The sequence below is a fragment of the Ogataea haglerorum genome (genome assembly GCF_019207285.1).
Source record: "Ogataea haglerorum isolate 81-453-3 chromosome Unknown 81-453-3_NODE_17_length_200138_cov_96.082680, whole genome shotgun sequence".
Classification (NCBI taxonomy): domain Eukaryota; kingdom Fungi; phylum Ascomycota; class Pichiomycetes; order Pichiales; family Pichiaceae; genus Ogataea; species Ogataea haglerorum.
Genome location: NW_025065167.1, coordinates 180,137 through 200,138, shown reverse-complemented (window position 1 = coordinate 200,138; position 20,002 = coordinate 180,137). Strand labels below are relative to the sequence as shown.

The 20,002-nt window shown below is 48.9% G+C and overlaps 12 protein-coding genes across 12 annotated transcripts; 8 read left to right on the top strand and 4 right to left on the bottom strand.

The window, feature by feature from the left end:
* Positions 1 to 476: 476 nt before the first annotated feature.
* Positions 477 to 3,383, top strand: KL911_005007 (uncharacterized protein; the record flags this gene model as incomplete). The annotated part of the gene is made up of 1 exon (XM_043200362.1): positions 477 to 3,383. The coding sequence occupies one exon, from the start codon at positions 477 to 479 to the stop codon at positions 3,381 to 3,383; it is 2,907 nt and encodes a 968-aa protein (XP_043052366.1).
* Positions 3,384 to 3,691: 308 nt separating this feature from the next.
* On the top strand, positions 3,692 to 6,802 carry KL911_005006 (uncharacterized protein; the record flags this gene model as incomplete). Its single annotated transcript, XM_043200361.1, has 1 exon — positions 3,692 to 6,802. The coding sequence occupies one exon, from the start codon at positions 3,692 to 3,694 to the stop codon at positions 6,800 to 6,802; it is 3,111 nt and encodes a 1,036-aa protein (XP_043052365.1).
* Positions 6,803 to 6,869: 67 nt separating this feature from the next.
* On the top strand, positions 6,870 to 7,892 carry KL911_005005 (uncharacterized protein; the record flags this gene model as incomplete). The annotated part of the gene is made up of 1 exon (XM_043200360.1): positions 6,870 to 7,892. The coding sequence occupies one exon, from the start codon at positions 6,870 to 6,872 to the stop codon at positions 7,890 to 7,892; it is 1,023 nt and encodes a 340-aa protein (XP_043052364.1).
* A 54-nt stretch (positions 7,893 to 7,946) lies between these two features.
* KL911_005004 (uncharacterized protein) lies at positions 7,947 to 8,361 on the bottom strand (the record flags this gene model as incomplete). Its single annotated transcript, XM_043200359.1, has 2 exons — positions 7,947 to 8,171; positions 8,284 to 8,361. The coding sequence occupies 2 exons, from the start codon at positions 8,359 to 8,361 to the stop codon at positions 7,947 to 7,949; spliced, it is 303 nt and encodes a 100-aa protein (XP_043052363.1).
* Positions 8,362 to 8,497: 136 nt separating this feature from the next.
* Positions 8,498 to 9,284, bottom strand: KL911_005003 (uncharacterized protein; the record flags this gene model as incomplete). Its single annotated transcript, XM_043200358.1, has 2 exons — positions 8,498 to 9,085; positions 9,267 to 9,284. The coding sequence occupies 2 exons, from the start codon at positions 9,282 to 9,284 to the stop codon at positions 8,498 to 8,500; spliced, it is 606 nt and encodes a 201-aa protein (XP_043052362.1).
* Positions 9,285 to 9,345: 61 nt separating this feature from the next.
* On the bottom strand, positions 9,346 to 9,657 carry KL911_005002 (uncharacterized protein; the record flags this gene model as incomplete). The annotated part of the gene is made up of 1 exon (XM_043200357.1): positions 9,346 to 9,657. One exon carries the CDS (start codon positions 9,655 to 9,657, stop codon positions 9,346 to 9,348), a length of 312 nt encoding a protein of 103 aa, XP_043052361.1.
* A 99-nt stretch (positions 9,658 to 9,756) lies between these two features.
* Positions 9,757 to 11,490, bottom strand: KL911_005001 (uncharacterized protein; the record flags this gene model as incomplete). Its single annotated transcript, XM_043200356.1, has 1 exon — positions 9,757 to 11,490. The coding sequence occupies one exon, from the start codon at positions 11,488 to 11,490 to the stop codon at positions 9,757 to 9,759; it is 1,734 nt and encodes a 577-aa protein (XP_043052360.1).
* A 296-nt stretch (positions 11,491 to 11,786) lies between these two features.
* KL911_005000 (uncharacterized protein) lies at positions 11,787 to 12,821 on the top strand (the record flags this gene model as incomplete). The annotated part of the gene is made up of 1 exon (XM_043200355.1): positions 11,787 to 12,821. The coding sequence occupies one exon, from the start codon at positions 11,787 to 11,789 to the stop codon at positions 12,819 to 12,821; it is 1,035 nt and encodes a 344-aa protein (XP_043052359.1).
* A 261-nt stretch (positions 12,822 to 13,082) lies between these two features.
* Positions 13,083 to 13,925, top strand: KL911_004999 (uncharacterized protein; the record flags this gene model as incomplete). The annotated part of the gene is made up of 1 exon (XM_043200351.1): positions 13,083 to 13,925. One exon carries the CDS (start codon positions 13,083 to 13,085, stop codon positions 13,923 to 13,925), a length of 843 nt encoding a protein of 280 aa, XP_043052358.1.
* A 253-nt stretch (positions 13,926 to 14,178) lies between these two features.
* On the top strand, positions 14,179 to 16,467 carry KL911_004998 (uncharacterized protein; the record flags this gene model as incomplete). The annotated part of the gene is made up of 1 exon (XM_043200350.1): positions 14,179 to 16,467. The coding sequence occupies one exon, from the start codon at positions 14,179 to 14,181 to the stop codon at positions 16,465 to 16,467; it is 2,289 nt and encodes a 762-aa protein (XP_043052357.1).
* An 86-nt stretch (positions 16,468 to 16,553) lies between these two features.
* On the top strand, positions 16,554 to 17,072 carry KL911_004997 (uncharacterized protein; the record flags this gene model as incomplete). The annotated part of the gene is made up of 1 exon (XM_043200349.1): positions 16,554 to 17,072. One exon carries the CDS (start codon positions 16,554 to 16,556, stop codon positions 17,070 to 17,072), a length of 519 nt encoding a protein of 172 aa, XP_043052356.1.
* Positions 17,073 to 17,164: 92 nt separating this feature from the next.
* Positions 17,165 to 19,981, top strand: KL911_004996 (uncharacterized protein; the record flags this gene model as incomplete). The annotated part of the gene is made up of 1 exon (XM_043200348.1): positions 17,165 to 19,981. The coding sequence occupies one exon, from the start codon at positions 17,165 to 17,167 to the stop codon at positions 19,979 to 19,981; it is 2,817 nt and encodes a 938-aa protein (XP_043052355.1).
* Between the last annotated feature and the right edge of the window lie 21 nt (positions 19,982 to 20,002).

Below are 20,002 nucleotides of genomic sequence, written 5' to 3'. Positions count from 1 at the left end.
TTTTTTTTTTTTTTTTTTTTTTTTTTTTTTTTTTTTTTTTTTTTTTTTTTTTTTTTTTTTTTTTTTTTTTTTTTTTTGATATTGTTTTTATCAAGCCAAGGCTGCAAAAATTACGTAATTGATGTGGTGTATCCACCACACACAGTATGCTGTAGCCAAAACATTGTCAGTGACTAGAACAAGTGATTTTGCAACAATGCAAAAGAGATGGAAAGACGATGACCAGTTACGACAAAACCATAAGTTCCATTACAAGCTCCCATGCCAGTAATCCCTGACAAGATGTTGTAATCTGAAAATCAAACCTTTTCCACAGGAGCTGGGTATAGTACGGATAACCCAAAAGATCTATCCCAATGTATGGAATTTCGATATTGACTTTCGGAGCTAAGCTGGTAGATCTACAAGACTAGTGCCAATCTAGTCACATATTCAATATTCTCTTAGTATCTAATATGTTAGGTAAGCACTACCATATGATGGAATTTGAAATATTCAAATCCTTTGCAATGTCAGGGTGTATAGTTCGTGCCGTTGGTTGGAAATACGGAGCCGAAGAACGATTTTTGGGTGCTTCGCCGACCGGGGAGACGGTATCACTCTATCAGACCAACAATAACAGCGAGGCGTCTGATGAGGAGATAACGAAGCTGTTCAGCAGAGGCGGTTTTGATAAGATTCAGTGTTTACAGTACTCCTCCGACAAACCAGGTGTCACTGGAGTCGGACAGCTGGACGGAAGTGGACATATTTTTGACATCACCGCTGCACAGACGCCTCCCCTGGTGTTGCGTCCAAAGCAGGCTCGTTCGTGCAACAGCATCTCTTTCAACGAGAGAGAGCTGGTCGCTTTGGGTTTTGATCGTGGCCGGCAGGATCATTCTATTCAAATTTGGGACCTGGCGAGCTGTTCACGTGCCGGCAAAAACGACAGCCCAATCCCGCCGCTGCTGTCATTTGTGCCAAACGAGAGCGTTTCTTCACTAAGTTTCTGCGAGGGTAGCAATATCATTGCAGGCAGCTATAAGCTTTTGCGTGAGTACGACGTGCGCACGAATCAGCCAGTGTACCAATTGAGCACCAGATGCACTTTGCACATCAATGTGGACCCATTTTACTCGCACTTCTTTGCATCAGCCAGTGAGGACGGCTCGTTGGCGATTTGGGATCGGCGTAAGCTGGGGGATAGTTCCAGCATGGTTCGGGTCCAGGGTTCTGGAATCGCATCTGACAGTCCGCTTTTGCTGTTCAGCAAGCTGCTGAGCGACCAGCGGCGCTCAGGTGGCTCCCCGTACCGCTACTCCACAGTGACCCACGGAGAGCTTGGTGCGCTGTTTGACGGCGATTTGGTGCGGAGGTGGAAGTTTGGCGTGGTGCCGCCGCTGGAATCGGAAGTGGCGAAGTTTGAGAGCATGGTGGGCCGTAGCAGGGCCGAGGGCACGCTGGTGGCCACCAATTTCCGTCCTACGGACTCGCTCTTCATTTCGCGCGTGAGCGATGCCAAGACCAAGTACGAGCGTGTGATATCGTTTGACTACTCGCCAAACTTCCACTCGCAGCAGGGCATTGACCTGGTGTGCATGAGACAGTCTGGAAGCATATACAAGATGCACGTGGTGGAGAGTCCAACAGGGATGGACTTCAACTCATTCAACGACCTCACATTTACGGGGCCGGAGGGAACGTGCTCGAAGATGGTGAAGGACGCTGTCGATGAGGAGCAGCCTAGCAGAAGGGCGTCACAGGACGACAGGAAGGGTGTGCTGGAAGAGGTTGCAGACGGCACTGACGGGACAAGCGAGAAGGACTTTGCGTCCGGCACCGAGGATTCTGAGGACTTGCCGTTTGAACCAACTCGCGACAACATGGGACTCAAATCGGAGGCGTTGCTGGGGAACGACATCTGCTCGACGATCAGACGCCGCGCATTACTGGGCTACGGAACCAATGCCGAAAACAACATGACGATCCTTGAAAGCATGAGCTGGATAGAAACAACGCTGCAACTGCGCAACGCGTGGAAATGGATATCCATCTCTCATGAGCTGGTCGCGTCAGGCAAGATGATTTCTGGCAGCTTCGACTTTGGGTATCTAGGCGTGCTGGGTATTTGGCACATGGAGGAAGGCTTTGCTGAGCAGAAGCGGTACAACGGCGAGGGCAGTTTTACGCCGAGAGAGCTTTTTTCCGCCGCCCGACATATAGTCGAGAAACGGGCGCTCGAAACCAAAGTTCTTGCTGCGCCGCTGATAGGTTTCGAGGGCGAAAGCCACAAGGAAGTACAGCGTAGATTCGCAATGCATGTGATTGGCTGGGATTTTGGTGTCAAGGAGCTCGAAGATAAGTACGAGAGTCTGATAGCCAGGGAGCACTACGAGCGAGCAGCCGGCTGGGCAGTTTTCCACGGAGATATTTCGCGTGCCATCGACATTCTGGCTAGCTCGAAGAACGAGACGTATCGCATCATGTCGACGGCTATTGCGGGCTACTTTGCATTCCGCGACTCGCAGATCAACACCACTTGGAAAGACCAGTGTCGCAAGCTGTCTTCCGACCTGGAAAATCCGTATTTACGCGTGATCTTCGGCTACATAGCGGATGGCAATTGGTGGGATGTGCTTGACGACTCCTTCCTCCCTCTGCGTGAAAAACTTGGCGTTGCGCTGCGTTTCCTCCCGGATAGCGAATTGGATGTTTATCTAACCAGGCTTGCTGAAAACGTCATTAAGAGAGGTGAAATTGAGGGTATTATCCTCACCGGAGTCACCGCTCTGGGCATGGACCTTCTGCAGTCGTTTGTCGACCGCACAAGTGACATTCAAAGCGCATGTCTGATTGCGTCCTTTGGCTGTCCAAAATATTTCAAAGACGACCGCGTCGAGGACTGGGTGGAAAACTACCGGTATCTGCTGAACAGCTGGAGTCTGTTCCACGTGAGAGCCAAGTTTGACGTGGCCAGAATGAGGCTGTCACGTCAGAACAATGGCGAGGCACAAACGATACCCGTTCCGCGCCAGGTTTTCCTGCAATGCACCAACTGTCACAAGAATATCTCCAAGAAAAAAAATACCGGTCCGCAGTTCAAAAATGGTATGTTGTTGCAAAAAGAGTTGCCGCTGCATACATGTCCGCATTGCGGTCATTCTCTCCCGCGCTGTGCCATCTGTCTAATCACCCAAGGCATTTCCCTGCCAAAAGAGATGTCGCGGGTGGATCACGATGCAGTGGACGATAACCTTACGCTGGAGACCCAGTTCAAAGAGTGGTTCAGCTTCTGTCTGTCCTGTAACCATGGAATGCATGCGGGACACGCGGAGGAGTGGTTTTCGAAGCACTACATCTGCCCCGTGCCCGACTGTGACTGCCGTTGCAACAATAGGTAGCAAGAGAGGTGTACGGTGGTGTATGGATGTGTAATCTATTTTTATAAAAAGTCAAAATTTCAGCCAGCCGGTGTTTATTGTTGGGAAGGGGTTGAAAGCGTTTTTTTATTTATCGTATTTTGAACAAAATCAGGGAGATTTCTCGCCCAGCTTTAAAACAAAATAGAGTTTTTAACTGTTTGATTCAAGCACTATCAACAGGGCTAATCACCATTCTCGCATAGGATTGAACGGAATCGAGCATCAACTTGTTTTATTAGTGCTGTTTATCCCCAGTGATCTGGATCAAGATTAGTTGGCGTTTCCGGATGTCTGAAGGAAAAGATCCAGTAATTACTGATATTCTGCGGAAGATCGAGCGTGAGCGCAACATTGCGCTGGGAGCTAGCAATCTGCGTAAAGAAACGTCTAATGCGCTCGTCATACAAAAATGCAACACTTCCATCAGAGAGGCCCAGAAAAACATCGAGTATCTGGAACAAACGTTAAAGAAATTGCGCTTACAGAAAGTGAACTCGAATGATCGCTCTTCGCCCGCTGATTCGACGCATTCGCAGTCGGCCGAAAGTGTTTCATCTGCAGATGGAAACACGCATCATAGCAAGAAACCGATCCATAAACCTACGTTCACTGTCCTCGACTTACTGAAGTACGAGTGTCCGTCGCTAGGACATAGGATACAGTACATGCTGCAACAGTTGGAATTTAAAATCCAAGTTGAGCAGCAATATAAAGAGGCCAACGAGAAGATATACAAGCTGTATCAACTGGAAGGTGACCGGCGGAGTATTGCAGCAGCTGCCGATGGCTGTGTCGAAGGCGAGCGAAAGATCCAGCTGATGCGCAAAGCACTGAAACAGTATCAATCGATGTACATTGACATCGATGAGGTCGCTCGAGAGAATGCTGTGATCAACACGTTCAGAAAAAATCCTTTGACAGGGACATTATCCATTACAATTTCCACCGTTCGCAATGTTGATCACATTGCATCTCCACTTTTCACCAGAAACCCGGACTCCATTGTTACCATCAAGATCGACGACGTTGAACGTGGCCGGACCAAAGGATCAAGGAACGATAGGTGGAACGAAACTTTTGAGATCGACGTCGAAAAAGGAAATGAGGTTGCACTTACCGTGTACGACAAGTCTGGTGATCAGCTGGTGCCCGTTGGTCTTGCATGGCTTCCCTTGTCAGATATCGCAGAAGAAATACGTAGAAAGAAGGTGACTCAGGAACGTGGGGGTGAGTGGATGATAGGTTCTGCTTTGCAACAAGGTCCCAGAAGCCAGCTCAGTTCTTCTGCATCCAATACGACAATGGAAAGCAGAAGTGACCTGCCAGGCCTTCCCTCTGCGTCGGCGAACGGATCCTCGACAGCATCAGGAAGCGACACAAACGCTGTGACCTCCACCTGCTGGTTTGAGTTGGAACCTACGGGCCAGATTTTAATCACCATTGGGTTTACCAAGGCAAACGAGCACCGCAAAGGAGAACGGTACGCTTTCGGAGGTGGTTTGGGACGTCATGGTGCCATCCGTCAAAGAAAAGAGGAAATATACGAGCACCATGGCCACAAGTTCGTCCAAAAGCAGTTCTACAACATCATGTGCTGTGCAGTTTGCGGCGATTTTCTCAGATACAGTGGATTCCAATGTGAAGACTGCAGGTTTTTGTGTCACAAGAAGTGCTACAAGAACGTCATTAATAAGTGCATTTCCAGAACCAGCACAGATTCTGCACCGGAAGAAACAAAGCTCAACCACAGAATTCCTCACAGGTTTGAGCAGGTCACAAACAGAGGCACAAAATGGTGTTGCCATTGTGGCTATATCCTTCCATGGGGTAGAAAGAATATTAGAAAGTGTTCCGAGTGTGGCATTTTCTGTCATGCTACTTGTTCGCACCTGGTTCCTGACTTCTGTGGTATGTCCATCGAAAAAGCAAGCCAGATTTTGTCTGCTATCAAGTCAACACAGGAAAGCAAAACCACGAAGCCTAAACCACCAGTTCCGACCCATTCTTCTGCTACCATAACAACAATAAGTAGCAAAGCTGCTCCATCCGTTGGGTCAGAGCAAACTAAGGTGGACCACATCACAACACCGCAACATGAGTATCCAAATACCGCTGTCACAAAGCAAGCGTATCAGAAACAACTGCAAACTGGTCCATATGAGGGTCGTCAGCTTCCAGAACTTCCATCACAGAATAAGCCTGTGCCTCCTACTCCTCAGCAGGGCGGCTCACAACCACAGCCCAAGCCAGCTATTAAACCAGCTCCACAACAAGCTCCACAACAAGCTGTCCCAACTGTCTCTCAGCAAGTCGCGAAACCTGTTGAGAAAAGGTCACCTACTAAGCAGAGTGGTCCAGCTGCTCACCGTTCCAAGCAACGCCGTCATCGTCACAGATACGGTTTGGATGACTTCAACTTTGTGGCTGTTCTTGGAAAGGGTAACTTTGGTAAGGTGATGCTGGCCGAAAGTGTACACACGCACAAACTTTGCGCTATTAAGGTGTTGAAAAAGGACTTCATTATACAGAACGACGAGGTAGAAAGCACCAAGTCGGAGAAAAGGGTGTTTATGATTGCCAACAGAGGGCGGCATCCATTCCTCTTGAATTTACACCAGTGTTTCCAAACTGAAAATCGTATCTACTTCGTTATGGAGTACATCACAGGAGGAGATCTGATGTGGCACGTTCAACAGAAACGCTTCTCTCTGAGAAGAGCACAGTTTTACGCGGCAGAGGTTCTTCTTGCCTTGAAGTTTTTGCACGAAAACGGCGTTATTTATCGAGACCTGAAGCTGGACAACATAATGTTGAGCGAGTCGGGTCATATCAAGCTGGGAGACTATGGTTTATGCAAGGAGAATATGTGGTATGGGAACAAAACGTCCACTTTTTGCGGAACACCTGAGTTGATGGCACCTGAGATCTTGAAAGAGCAAGGTTACGATAAAGCCGTTGACTGGTGGGCCTTTGGGGTTTTACTGTACCAGATGTTGCTCACCAAGTCTCCATTCAAGGGCGAAGACGAAGACGAGGTGTTCAATGCTATTTTGACCGATGAACCTTTGTACCCTATCAACATGGCCAAGGAAGCCGTCGACATCTTGCAACGTCTGCTGACACGAGACCCTGCGCAGCGTCTTGGTTCTGGCGAGGCGGATGCGCTCGAAATCATGGCGCACCCATATTTCGCAAACATCAATTTCGACGATGTTCTCAATCTGAGAGTGACTCCACCTTACATCCCAGAAATCCGTGACCCACGCAAACCGGAATGCTTCGATGAGGAATTCACCTCGCAGGCAGCAAAGCTGACGCCTGTCAACAGTGTTTTGTCGCCTTCTATGCAAGAGATGTTTAGAGGCTTTACTTACGTCAACGAAGAAAATGCCATTTAAAGTCGCGAATTTACGAAAAAATTTAAGAGTGCTGAGATTTTAACGTGGCACGCAATTCGATTGACCGATGGTAACAGTGAACACAATTCAAGAACTTTGTAGCTTGGATCTTGCCAGGTTGGTGAAGACCACTTTCCAAAAAGCTTTGCAGAATGGTCAACTGGTTTTTTCGCCAAGCAAACACGAACATTACACTGACCCTCAGACAGGGATGGAGTGCGAGCTGATGGTGGTCGAGGGACTTCGCAAACGCCCTATAAATAGACCTACGCAGCCCGGATCAGACGAGAGGATTTCCAACGACAAGATCGAGGAAGTGAAGGCGAAGAATCCGTTTATGAAGCCGGAACCAGAACTAACGCTGATCGATACATTGTTACACGACTACAGGCTCATCTTGAATAAGTTCCCCAACACGGAGGAGCACTTCTTGATGGTCACGAAGGAGTTCATGCAACAGGACACGCTACTGCAGCCGTTGGAATTGGAACTTATGCTCACCGTTTTGAGGAAGCTGAACGACTCGGATGACAAGTTCTTTGCGTTCTTCAACTCAGGACCTGAGTCGGGATACTCGCAGTTCCACAAACACATTCAATTCATGAAACTTCCGCCCGGGTTCCATGTCTATCAAAATTCACTGGTTGAAAATAGCGACTTCTATATCCCCACAGAGACGTCAAACTCCAAGAAGCCACTTGTGAACAAAAATCTGACGTTCAAGCACTTCGTGCTCAAATTGCCAAAGACGTTTGCATCGGAGGAGGATCAACAGTCCACACTTGCTCTAATGTATATGTATTTATTCAAGCGCGTTTTGAACGTTTTCAGAGAGTATGGGGTGGATTCAAGCAAGCTGAGCTATAACTTTCTGATGATGGAAAACTGGATGATGATCATACCTAGACGCAATGCCTTTTTTGACGGCATCTGGCAAAATAGTCTTGGCTTTATGGGTCTTTTTACCACAAAGGACGAAACGGTTAAGTCTAAGATTCTTCATCACGGCCCTGGAACCATCCTGCGCGAATGCGGGTTCGAACTGGATCCGACTGATGACAATCATAAATACGATGAGTACAGTTACTAGAAAATCACTAATGCTATCAACATGTAACATATATTTTGGGTCTATACAATCAAATCAAGCCTTGGCGATGTGGTTGAGTTCCTCCTTTTCGAACTCCTCAGCTTCAGCCTCCAAAATGTATGGAAGCATGTATGGGATGTCCTCCTCTGGCTTCAAAACCTTGGATGGAGGAAGGATCTTGGCGGACAGGACCAGCTGATGAGCGGTGATGATTCTGTAATTCCTGGCGTAAGACTCGTCGGCTGGCAATCTGGAAATGACTTTCTGCATAAGTGGGGTCTCTTCAATCATTAAATCGTCGAGTCTGGATGTTAGCAAAGTAAAGGTGTCGTTAAACTTACCTTAGCCCAATTTCTCTGTAGCCGGAAAGGTATGTGAAGGTCTTGGCGACTGGCAGCATGAACTGTCTTAACATTGGAGTCTTGAGAACATAGTCAGCGGCCTTCTTGATGCTGGTAACGGAAGCCATGGTTGGTTGTTGAGAGAGAAAATTATAAATTTTATTCTCGCGAATGGTGATTGGCGAAAAAAAGAGTACTTTACGTAAGCATTGAAGGTATACGTGATAGTGCTATAACGGCCACGACAATGCGACGACCATACCACTAACAGGCACACTGCTGCTCGTTAGTGGAAGGCCGCTGATTCAGATCTACTGTGCGTCTTCTGCGCTGGCCCTGCTGGCTCAGTTTTTCCTCCAATGGCAGTTTCAGGGCAATGTCTCTGAAGCAATCCTTGACGTTCTCCCCCGTTTTAGCACTAACCTCTGCATACATGAGTCCCAATTCGTTGGCGAAGGCCTGGGCCTCGTCTTTGCTGATTTTTCGCTCCTCTTCCAAATCAAGTTTATTTCCTACCAGGGCGATCACAATGTCTGAGTTTGCCTGTTTCTGAAGCTCCTTGATCCAGTATTTGGCCTTGTCGAGCGACAGTTCCTGCGTGATGTCAAAAACAACCAGCGCTGCCTGTGCGTTTCTGTAATACATGGAGGCGAGTGACCTATATCTTTCCTGGCCTGCGGTGTCCCATATCTCGAACTTGACAGTCGTATTAGTGTCAATCTGGATTGTCTGGGTAAGAAAAGCCGCGCCGATGGTAGACTCCCGCGAGTCTGTGAAAGAGTCCTTGACAAATCTGTGAACAATAGAGGATTTTCCCACCGCAGATTCGCCTAGCACGTTAGCAAAATCAGTCTTTTTTTACATACCTAGCAAGACAAGCTTAAACTGCGCAAACCGCATGGCGGAATGGCCGTGTTCCGTGGACGTGTTGGAGGACATGTCAACAATCTCGCGAAGATAAGGGAGATAAATAAAATATAGGAAACTGACAACTTGAAGCAAACACAGCCTTGATTTTTGGAAGGCAGCATACCGACAAAGTGTTCGACATGACGAAAGTGTTTACAGGTACGTATGAGATGGCCGTTTAGTCTATGTACATGCTACACCACCTACTCGTCGATCTTCGCAAGAATCTCCTTGTCGCTGAACAACAAGTACTCCTCTCCGTCAATCTTGACTGGGGATCCACCGAAGCTTGGCAGTAACACCTTATCACCTTTCTTCACGATGGTTGGCACAAGCTCACCCTTGTCGTTTTTGATGCCTGGTCCGTTTGCGACCACTGTACCGAATGCCAGCTTGTCCTGGTTCTTCTCAGGGATGTAGATCCCTGATGCCGTCTTGGAGGCAGCCTTGGCTCTCTGAACGAGCACACGGTCGAACAATGGCTTGATTGAGTTGAGCTTGAGCAGACTAGACATGACAATAATTTCAGGCAACCCCAGTACTGGCCAAATTTTTCTTTTATATCTGGCTCGGAAATTTCGAGAAGCTGGCAGTGTCCGGCTTGTCTCCGGCTTTCATGCCATACCGACTTTTTTCAGCATTTTTTCTCGTTTGCGTCTGCTATTGCCTTTTTTCGGCTTCACAATCACAGACGCGCGCGTCTCCACGCTGTTCCACAGCTCGTCGTTGATTGTGGATGGCAGTTTGCGCCCGTACAGACACTGGTCGACTAGCCACGTTCCCAGAATGAATTCTTCCTTCGTCAGCGTACCGTCGTCGAACTCCAGGTCGTCGTGCTGCTCGTCCTGGTCTTGCTGGCGTGCAAAGTACTCTTTCCTGCGGTGTTCAATCAGAAGGTCCCAAATCCGTTCCAAGGTCTCGTCGCTCAGTCTCGACCTGCGCCAAAGTTCTCGTACCACGAGTCCATGGATCCGTTTGCCGGCGTCTGCCACAATGCTTTCCTCTTTGTCGTCCACGTACGAGCCCTTGTTGGCTGCCCACACTCCTTCGTATCGTTTTTTTTCTTCCTCGGTCACGTAATTAGCATCATTGTGATGCTTCCACGGTTTTGCCTCGTTGAAGCTTTTCTTCGCAGGTTTCTCCTTTCGCAGCGTCGTCTTGAACTTTAGATGCTGGTCCTGCTCAGCAGGCACGGGGTGCGTCGACTGGCTCGAGTCGTGTCGTTGTAAACCCAGCATCCTCTGGAACTTCTTGCCGTGCGCCCCTCTCACCAATCCGTGGTGGTGGTGAGGCAGCCTGTACTCAGCGACCGGGGAAACAGGATACTGAGGCAGCACTTCGTCTCCACTGACAGGTATGTCGTCATCAATGGGCTCGACAGAGACCGGCTCTTTTAATATCGAGGTACTTTCATTTACCTCCACCGCTGGAGGTGGCTTTCTGGAGAGCGGGCGTTTTGTGTCGAATTTCTCGTTATCCGAAGGGTTTTGGTCATAAAAATCGGCTATGGTAGCCGGCTCGGGCAGCTGGTGAAAGCCGTGATCGGGAAACTCGTAGCTGAGGTCCAAGTTGCTGCAGCTGAACGACTGCTCTTCAGGGGCGTCTTCATAAAGATAATCCTCGTCCTCGGAGATCATGGGCAGTGAGAGCGACGAGTACGAGTTGGATGTACTGATGGATCCGTCATGAGAGACTTTTGGTGGCGGAGATAACAGTTTAGTGTCATCTTTTAGAGAGGAACTCAAGCTGTGCACTGACGACTTGGCAGAGCGGTTGGGAGAAGAGCTGTTGTGCGGACTTCTAGAAAGTGGATCATTATAGAAATCTGGATGCGGCGGAGTGGAGTCGTTGGCGCTCAATGGCTTGGCTGTGCCGAAATTGGGCGACTTAAGGTTGGGAATGGAATGCGACGATAGGCTCAAAGGGACGGTTCTAATGGATGGTGAAGAGAGATTTTCGGGCGCGGTCGACAGCTTTGGCTGGCTCGTTGACACCATTAGCGACGGCTTCGACTTGGCCACGAGCGAAGCGGCAGCTAGCGCTGCAGACGAGCTGTTGCTGTTCACGGAGTCCCAAGTCGTGCGCGAGGCATGCTTACCAGGAGTTGACGGTCTTCTCCCCCAGTCTGCAGAGGAAGGTGCCGGAACCTGTTTTGTTCGCACGGATGAGACGCTGCTGGCCGAGCCGTCGCTCTTGCGAGGATGCGAGTTTTTAGGGATTGGCTGCGGGTTGGCATTTTTGGTGCGGACCAAAGACGCCGTGTGCGGAATAACCTCGTTGGCGGACGCTGTCTGGCTAGATTGTCTCCTGATGGCAGCTTTAGCTGCCAAGGAAGAATCCATGTTCATGGTGCAAGAGCGCTGGAGGAACAGAAAGCACCCAACAAGGCTCAGAGTAGATTTTAAAAAAGCTCGATTATGTAATGTGTTACGGCAGAAAAGAGGGGCACACGCGACGCGCGCAACCTAGGCGCTCGTTCAGAGACACTGGTCTGTTGCAGTAAACTTGAAGAGCATCAACAGCTTCGGGCACAAAATCTTGCGAACTACGTTCCAAGTCCAGTTACAAACGATACGTCAACAGCCACGTCTTATCCCACACAGCCAAGCAAAATTTTTTTCAAAAAAAGTAATCCTCTTGATTCATGACGATTGGTAACTTTGCGACTGACAAGAGGGCGCTGCCGTTCTCCGAGCAGCACTACTTTTCTTCATACGACCACTTCGGCATCCATGAGGAGATGCTGAAGGATACTGTCCGCACGTTGTCGTACCGAAACGCGATTATGAAGAACAGGCACCTCTTTAAGGATAAGATTGTTCTGGATGTGGGATGCGGAACGGGAATTTTGTCTATGTTTGCCGCCAGAGCCGGAGCCAAGCACGTGATTGCCGTGGACATGTCGAACATCATTGAGATGGCTCAGCAGATCGTCGACATCAACGGTTTCTCGGACAAAATCACGCTTCTCAGAGGAAAACTGGAGGACGTCGAAATGCCTTTTGATAAGGTGGACATCATCATTTCCGAGTGGATGGGATACTTTCTGCTTTACGAATCCATGCTGGATACAGTGCTGGTGGCCAGAGACAGATACCTGAAGCCAGGCGGTCTGATCTTCCCCGATAAGGCCAATATCCAGGTTGCCCTGATTGAGGATGGCAGCTACAAAGACGAGAAGATTTTTTACTGGGAGGACGTTTATGGATTCGACTACTCGCCGTTTATTCCTCTGGTGATGACGCAACCGCTCATCGAGACCGTCGAGAACAAGGCGGTGGTGACCAATCATTTCAAACTGATCGAGTTCGACCTCAACACCGTCACGATTGACGAGCTCGCTTTCCACAAACAATTCAAGCTGACGGCCACCAGAGACGATCTAGCACACGCTCTGGTTGCGTGGTTTGATATCGAGTTCCCTTGCGACCAGCCACAGAACAAAGTTGTATTCTCGACCGGTCCGCACGTGAATTACACACACTGGCAGCAGACAATTTTTTATCTGGACCAGGTGCTGGACCTGAAAAGGGGCGAGACGATTGAGGGCTCGCTGGCCTCGAGACCCAACGAGCACAACAACAGAGAGCTTGACATTGAGCTGGAGTGGGATTTCAGAGCCTCGGGCGACTACGACTCGCGCCAGCGAAAAGGCAAGTTCAACTACTTCTTGCGGTAATGTAATTAGATGCGTCCCCCGTGCCGTAATTATGTCAGCCACATGGGGTTCCAGGATAGAATCTAAAATACATGGCCTTTAAAGGCATTGTCAATGGCATTGCCAATTGGTACCACGTGGGATTCGGGTCCAACGTCGTATGTTGGCTCAAGCAATATAAAAGGCAGAGAGTGAGCCCAAGAGTATATTCAATTTTCTTTCCGGATGTTTATTTTTGGTCTTCTTCTAGCCAGTATAGTGAGCTGCGCACCCATCGCGCAAATGCCGTTGGTTCGTCCGGCATTGACGACCGAACTGACCAAGGATGTGTTCGTTAAACAGATCCATTCTCACAACGACTACTGGAGAGAGTATCCGTGTCTCACTGCTTTGAGCCTCGGAGTCCAGTCGATCGAGGCTGACGTTTGGGTTTTCCCCGAGCTCAACGACTCCACTGTCTACGTGGGTCACAATCTCGCCTCGTTGACGCCGGACAGAACATTCGAGAGTCTGTATTTGAACCCTATCATGTCGCTCATCGAAGCCTTTAACCCGGTCACCGATGAAACCAAGGAAGCCGACACCCTGAACGGGGTTTTCGATACCGACTCCGGGGCAACCCTGTATCTATTTGTGGATATGAAGACCGATGGACTCGCTACATGGCCGTACGTTTACAACGCTCTAGAGCCGCTTAGAAAGAAAAACTACCTGAGCACCTACGACAGTGCCAACGGCACCTGGAAACAGGGTCCGGTTACCGTTATCGGTACCGGCAACACACCGTTCGAGCAGGTGGAGAAGCTTACTGCCAGAGACGTGTTTTTCGACGGCGTTCTGGGCGGTCTGAACGATTCGTTCACAGCCTACATATCGCCGATCGCGTCAAGCTCCCTCGAGGCGTTGGTGGGGAAGGTGGAGAGCGTTGACGGTCTCAACTCCAGCCAGACCCAGCAGCTCAGCCAGGCTATCAGCGACGCACACGCCAAGGGCATCTACACACGGATTTGGGAAACTCCGTGGTGGCCTGTCGAGAAGCAGACGAACGTCTGGCGCCAGATCCTGCAGGCTGGCTCGGACTTCCTAAATGCGGACGACCTTGAGTACGCGGTCCACTTTCAGTAGAGGTTATCGATCCAGCTATCAATTGGCTAGCTGGTCGGTGATTATTTTTAGTTCGTTACGTAAGCCTAGATTTAAATGTATTTGCTGTGCCACCAGAACTGTGCAACTAGAGTATCTTTTTGTGTTTCCTCAAATTAGCCAAACTTTGCCGATAGTCCACATAGGTACAGCTTTGTCAACAATCTGACTTGTTCACGCATTCTGATACTATAGTGCAGTCTCTAGGGATCTCCGGAACGCGCGGATCAAAACCATGTTACAAGCGTTGGGATTAAGATCTTCTCCTAAGATACCGGAAGACCAGAAGGTGTCGCGGATTATAACGCAGGCCCTTCAATACGAGAATGCGCTGAAGGCCATGGACTATTTTCTGGACGATAGGTCGAGCGAGGGGCTCAAGTTACTGAAGGACCACGACCAGTCCGCGATCACGCAGCTGGCGTACGCCGTGATTCAGTTTATTGAGGCCACACTGGGATTTGAGGCCGCCACCATGAAAAAGGCGAACGACGCGCTTGTGCTTGCGGAGAACATGTCGTGGAAAGAGAAGACGTTTGCGGAGAAGAACAAGATCCAGACGTCTGCTATTTATCCTCCCGGCACCGAATGGGCCGTTACTTACGCGGAGGCAAATTTGTTGAGCGCGCTGCTCATGCTCTTGAGCGAGAGCATGGTCGATAGTGCGAAAGCACTTTTGAAACTCAGGCGTGCGTACCATACTTTGGACGACATCAGCAAGAATATGGAGCGGAACTCTGTTGAGAACGGGATGAGCAGCTCGTCGGTTAACAGCGGCTCGTCAAGCACGAGTACCGCCTCGTCGCAGCGGTTTGCAGACGTTCCCGGACTTTCGAGCGAGCAGAGCGTGAAGGACGAGGATGTTATCCGGCGGCTCGAAAAACTGTACAGGGTCAGGAAAGCTCGGATCGACGGCGAGCACATTGGCAACCCGCCGGCTTCCGAGTCGCTCAGGCACAACTTGGGTTTTAAGGAGAGACAGAAGGGCGAACTGAGCGACACGATGGGTTTCACGGTAGAGTACGGCAATTCGGACGTGCCTACAATTGACGAGTTCATCCATTCGGGAGTGAACCTTTGTTTTGGAATTTTGCAGGTTGTTTTGTCTTTGATTCCACCAGCTATTGGAAGAGTTCTGTCCGTGGTTGGTTTCAAGGGATCCAGGGAGCACGGGCTGAAAATGGTTTGGAACGCGGCGAAAGAAAGAAATATCCACGGTGGACTGGGGCTTCTGGCGCTGCTCGTGTTTTATGACGGGCCTTTCCAATTCACAGACGTTGATTTTGATCTCCCGTCCACTATAGAGCTCAAAAAGATGCACTCGCAGTCAGGGCATGCGCTTGCCGCTACTGGGACTGTGGGTCGGAAAGCAAAGGCGGAGCGCAAGATGGAGCTAGAAAAAATGGCAAGCGTCGGGGACGGTGAGCCGACACTGCTGCATCCAGGGCCGAAGCTTGTTTCTGTGCTGTTGCATGCCCGTGCTCTGTTCCCGAACGGCAATTTGTGGCTGCTCCAAGAGTCCCGGATGCTGGCCAGCCGTGGTCGGCTGGAGGAGGCGGTGGAGCTAATGGATACTGCGCATAAGTCGGAGATGAAGCAGGTAGATGCGCTATTGGGCTATGACCGTGCCATGATACTGGCTTTCATGCACAAGTTTGACCGTGCCGGTAGAGAATTTTTGGAGCTGGTCAACATCAATTCTTACTCACACTGTCTCTACACCTATTTTGCGGGAGCATGCTACCTGGAATGCTACCGTATGTGCATCACAGGACTGAATATTGATTCCGATGTCCCAGATAAGGTGGATCTTACAAAAAAAGATTATTACAAAGAACAGGCTGAGAAACATCTCAGGGCAGCTCCGTCGCTGATCGGCAAGAAGAAATTCCAATCCAAGATTCCTCCGTTTGAAAAGTTTATCGCGAGAAAATTGAAGCAAATCGAGAAGACGCGGCAAGCCACGGGACTGCCGTTTCTGGATTGTATCGGAACATCGCTGATCCATGAGCTGGTGTATTTCTGGAACGGCTACAACCGAATGACGGAGGAGCAGCTCAGACTTTCTATCAAGCTTCTCGGCTACTCGGCCGACGCAATCAAGGACAAGGACTTGGACCTTGAAAATCCAGCCACGCACAAGCCGTATAGCAAGATCAGCGAGGCGCGCGAGGAGGCCATGATCAGACACACTTTGCAGGCAATTTCGCTGAGAAGATTAGGCAAAATTGACGAAGGGGGCAAACTGCTGGACTCTACCGTCATAAGCAACATGACAGAGACGGGAAAGACTGGCGTGAACCAGAAATTGCTCAAGTTGACGGAAAACCCGTGGCTTTATCCGACTGCGTTATACGAAAAGGCACTGTTCTGCTGGAAACAGCAAGGATTTGATGGCCTGGAAGAGTCCAAAAATTGGCTTAAAAAATCTCAAACATACGGGGGAGACGACTACGAGCTGAGCACCCGGGTGTCCATGAAAACGAAAGCCGCTCTTGATAGATTAGAAGACATTCGTATTTAAGGCTAGAAGTAAATAGGTAGTGCATTATGATAAAAATCCACAGTTTAAAAATCTACGAAGCTCTTAACTACTTCTTATATTTCGCTATGTCCCAAATCAAGGTCTCTGACAAATTGCCAACAGATATCAAGCTTTACTATGTTCCATACTCTCCGGAACACGAGAACATTTGCTCAATTGCTCTGCCAAAGGAACTGGACCTGGCTGAATTGGCTCCAGGCAAGACTCTGGTAATTGTGGCTGCTCCGGGAGCATTTACTCCAACCTGCACCGAAAGACACATTCCGGCCTTCGTCCAGCACGCCGAGGAACTGAAGAAGAAGGGTGCTGACGAGATCATAGTTCTTACCACAAACGATCCATTCGTCCAGTCGGCTTGGGGTAAGGCTCTGGGCAACACCAAGGGCGTTGTCAAATTCGCTACCGATCCGTCTGGGGAGTTCAGCAAGAAGCTGGGCCTAGCTATTGACGGTGCCCCATTTGTCGCCTACCGTACTGCAAGATATGCTTTGATTGTCAAAGACGGGGTGGTCACCTACGTTGGTGTCGAAAGCGGCAAGGACGTGGTTGTCAGCAACTACGAAGCCGTTTTAGAGCACCTGTAAATGTTGGACTTACTATATCGGTGTAAGGGTGTGTAGTTTTCCGCAGTAAGCTAAAAAATAACTGAACTCAAAACAAGCATCCGGCAAATCTGATGGACGCGAGTTTGGATGAACTTGAAAGCTGTTTGCGGCACATTGAACACGAATGGCCTGAGCTAATGCGCGAGGGCTGCAACCCCCTTGAGGTGGTGATGCCGCTATTAGACAGCTCGTCTGTGGGGATGGCTCACAAACAGCCTCAGTTTCTGGAACTCAAAAATACCTTCAACCAGGTCCTCAAGCATGCCGTTAACGAGCATTTTGAGGCCTTTAATGATAGTATTGGATCCTATGGTATCACAGTGGAAACTATTCTTGAATCGCAGTCGAATCTGGAACGGGTTCGTTCGGAGCTAGCTACCGCGTCTTCCCTGATGAATTCTCCGTCCGAGGTTCTCAAGGAATTAAATCATCGTCAGAAACAAAGCGGAGATATCATTGAAGTGCTTGAGAAGATCTCTGAGGTGAAAGAGAACTTGGATCAGATCGATAGTTACAATGCAGAGAAGAATTTCAAAAGCGCTCAAGAACTCATAAATGCTACATCGAAACTGGCAGAGCAATATGGCCTCTGGCAAATAGAGGCACTTTCTGGACTGGAACAGACTCTCTACTCACAATCACAGACATTATTCGATGCCCTTCTGGAGGAAATCAACGGGCTGATCTATTTCAAAATCGACGGGTCTCGCCGAACGGTATACGACGAGCACGTCAAAAGCCGACTTATGAAAATGAGCACATCCGATATTGATGATGTCTCGCGAGCGATCAATGACCCGTTGTACGAATTTATCCAAAGTTTAGCTGAGAATACGGACGAAGGAGTTGCGCCCGGCAAGGATGTGCACACATTCCAGCTAATCAGGGACTATCTTATGATTACACACGACCTTGGAAGGCTGGATGAGGCACTTACAATTTTGGCCGAGAGGGCATTAGACGAGGTGAGACTCATGATCAATAGATCCTCGGAAGAGGTGCGAATCAAATACCCTGAGCAAATGGAGCTATCAAAAACCACCGATTTCGATATTTTCGATTTTTCGCTGTTCAACAATATGAGTGGAACAATTCTTCAGGAGCTGTTTTCGCTCCTCTTCAAGAGATGTCTGTCGCTGTTGCAGAGCCATCGAGCGATTTGGGAGATTTCGAAGATCAGTGGCTTTTCTTACGACTTGCAGCAAGTCTGGAACGCGTTGGAAAAACAGCTAAGCTCCGTCCTTGTGTCTTATTTAGTTGACGAAAGTTTGCTGGACAATGTGGAGAATGCATCGAAATTGGACGACTCCGTTCCCTACGCTCGGCTGCCTAGGGACTACATCGCGAACCGCTCGCAGCCAATTATTCAGTTTGCGAAACTCTCTTTGGATGACAAGCTATTTTCAACGGGAAACGTTCAAGGGGTCCTAAATGACCTATTCTCGGGACAGCTGGATGCAGTGAAAGAAGAGAAGGGGTCGTTCTTCATAGAGAACGAACACACAGCGAAAAAAGACCTCTTGGTTGCGCCTAACATATTTAACATGAGTGTCATTATAGAGGACCTGCTGTTTTTTGTTGGCGGCGCCAGCCACGCATTTCCTCAAGAAGATGGCAAGAACCTGCTCAAGTTCTTCCACAATTTCATGGATGTCATTTTTATGACTCAGCTTGAGAATACGCTGACATACCAGTTTGAGCACACTTCGGAAACCGGACTCTCGTTCCAACGCTTCTTCAGTCATCTTTTTCAGGTTTTCAGCACCTCAATGTATTATAGAAGACCCTATGTTCATGTCATTTTGCGAATCATGTCGAAGATGGTGGCCAAATATCAGTCACTTTTTGAAGAGTGCGTGCCTCATGACTTGAATGGAGCGCGCTCGTCCTTGGTATCGTACTGGCTGAATGATTCTCATTTAAACAAAATCTCGCTAGCTGTTTTGGATGGCGAGCTGCAACTCATTCCGGAGGAGATATCTGTGCAACTGAGAGAAGGTGGTAAGCTGTTCAAGTTGGCTGTTCCGCAGCAAAATCCTCGGTACGAAGTTCTGGCAAGACTTCTGGAAAGTTTGGAAACCACGTTGAACTGGTTGCCTAGAGTCAAGCGCGAAGTTGAGCCTGTAAGCGACACAGGCTCCAGCATGACAGTATTGAAGGCAAACTGGCAATTCATGGACCGGAGTTCCATCTCGACCATTGAGAATACGTCTCAGACGTTATTCCTTGCTCTCAGTGGAGACGCCATCACCAAATTTGACGAGATTGTTGCCAGCCTTCGCGCAGTCACTTACAGAATCAAGTTATATATTAGATACACGGTGCAAAGCACAGCAGTTTGGCATGTGACTTCCATGCTGGACAAGACGAACTGGATGCCTGATTCGGAGACCGAGGAGATCAGCGTCGATCTGAATACCTTGACCAAGAAAATGGCGTTCGTTAGCAACATCCTGGACTCCATTGTGGGCTCCGACCAGAAACAACGGATGCTGTGCGGTATACCTTCTTTCATTGATCATCTGATAGTTTCTGAGTCCAATAGAATCATCAAGATGAACCAGTATGGCGTTCGTCAGCTATTTCTAAACGTGAGGGTTGCACAGCAGATGCTGAGAAATGTGATGGAAGATCCCGAGCTTGTGGATTTCAAGAAAACAAAGGCATATTTCGAGATGTTCAACAGCTCTGAACAGGGAATCTTGGACCGAATCCACCAAGATTCCACAAACATGTTCAATCTCGAGGACTACAAAAATCTGGTCCGGTTGGTGTTCAGTGAAAGTCTTGACAAGAGTATGTCGAGCAGGTCGACTGGCTCCTACAGTGCCAGCAAGCGCTACACTGACTGTATACACAAGCTTGAAGCGGAGTTCAAACAGTCATAATTAGATGCTATACATGGTCAT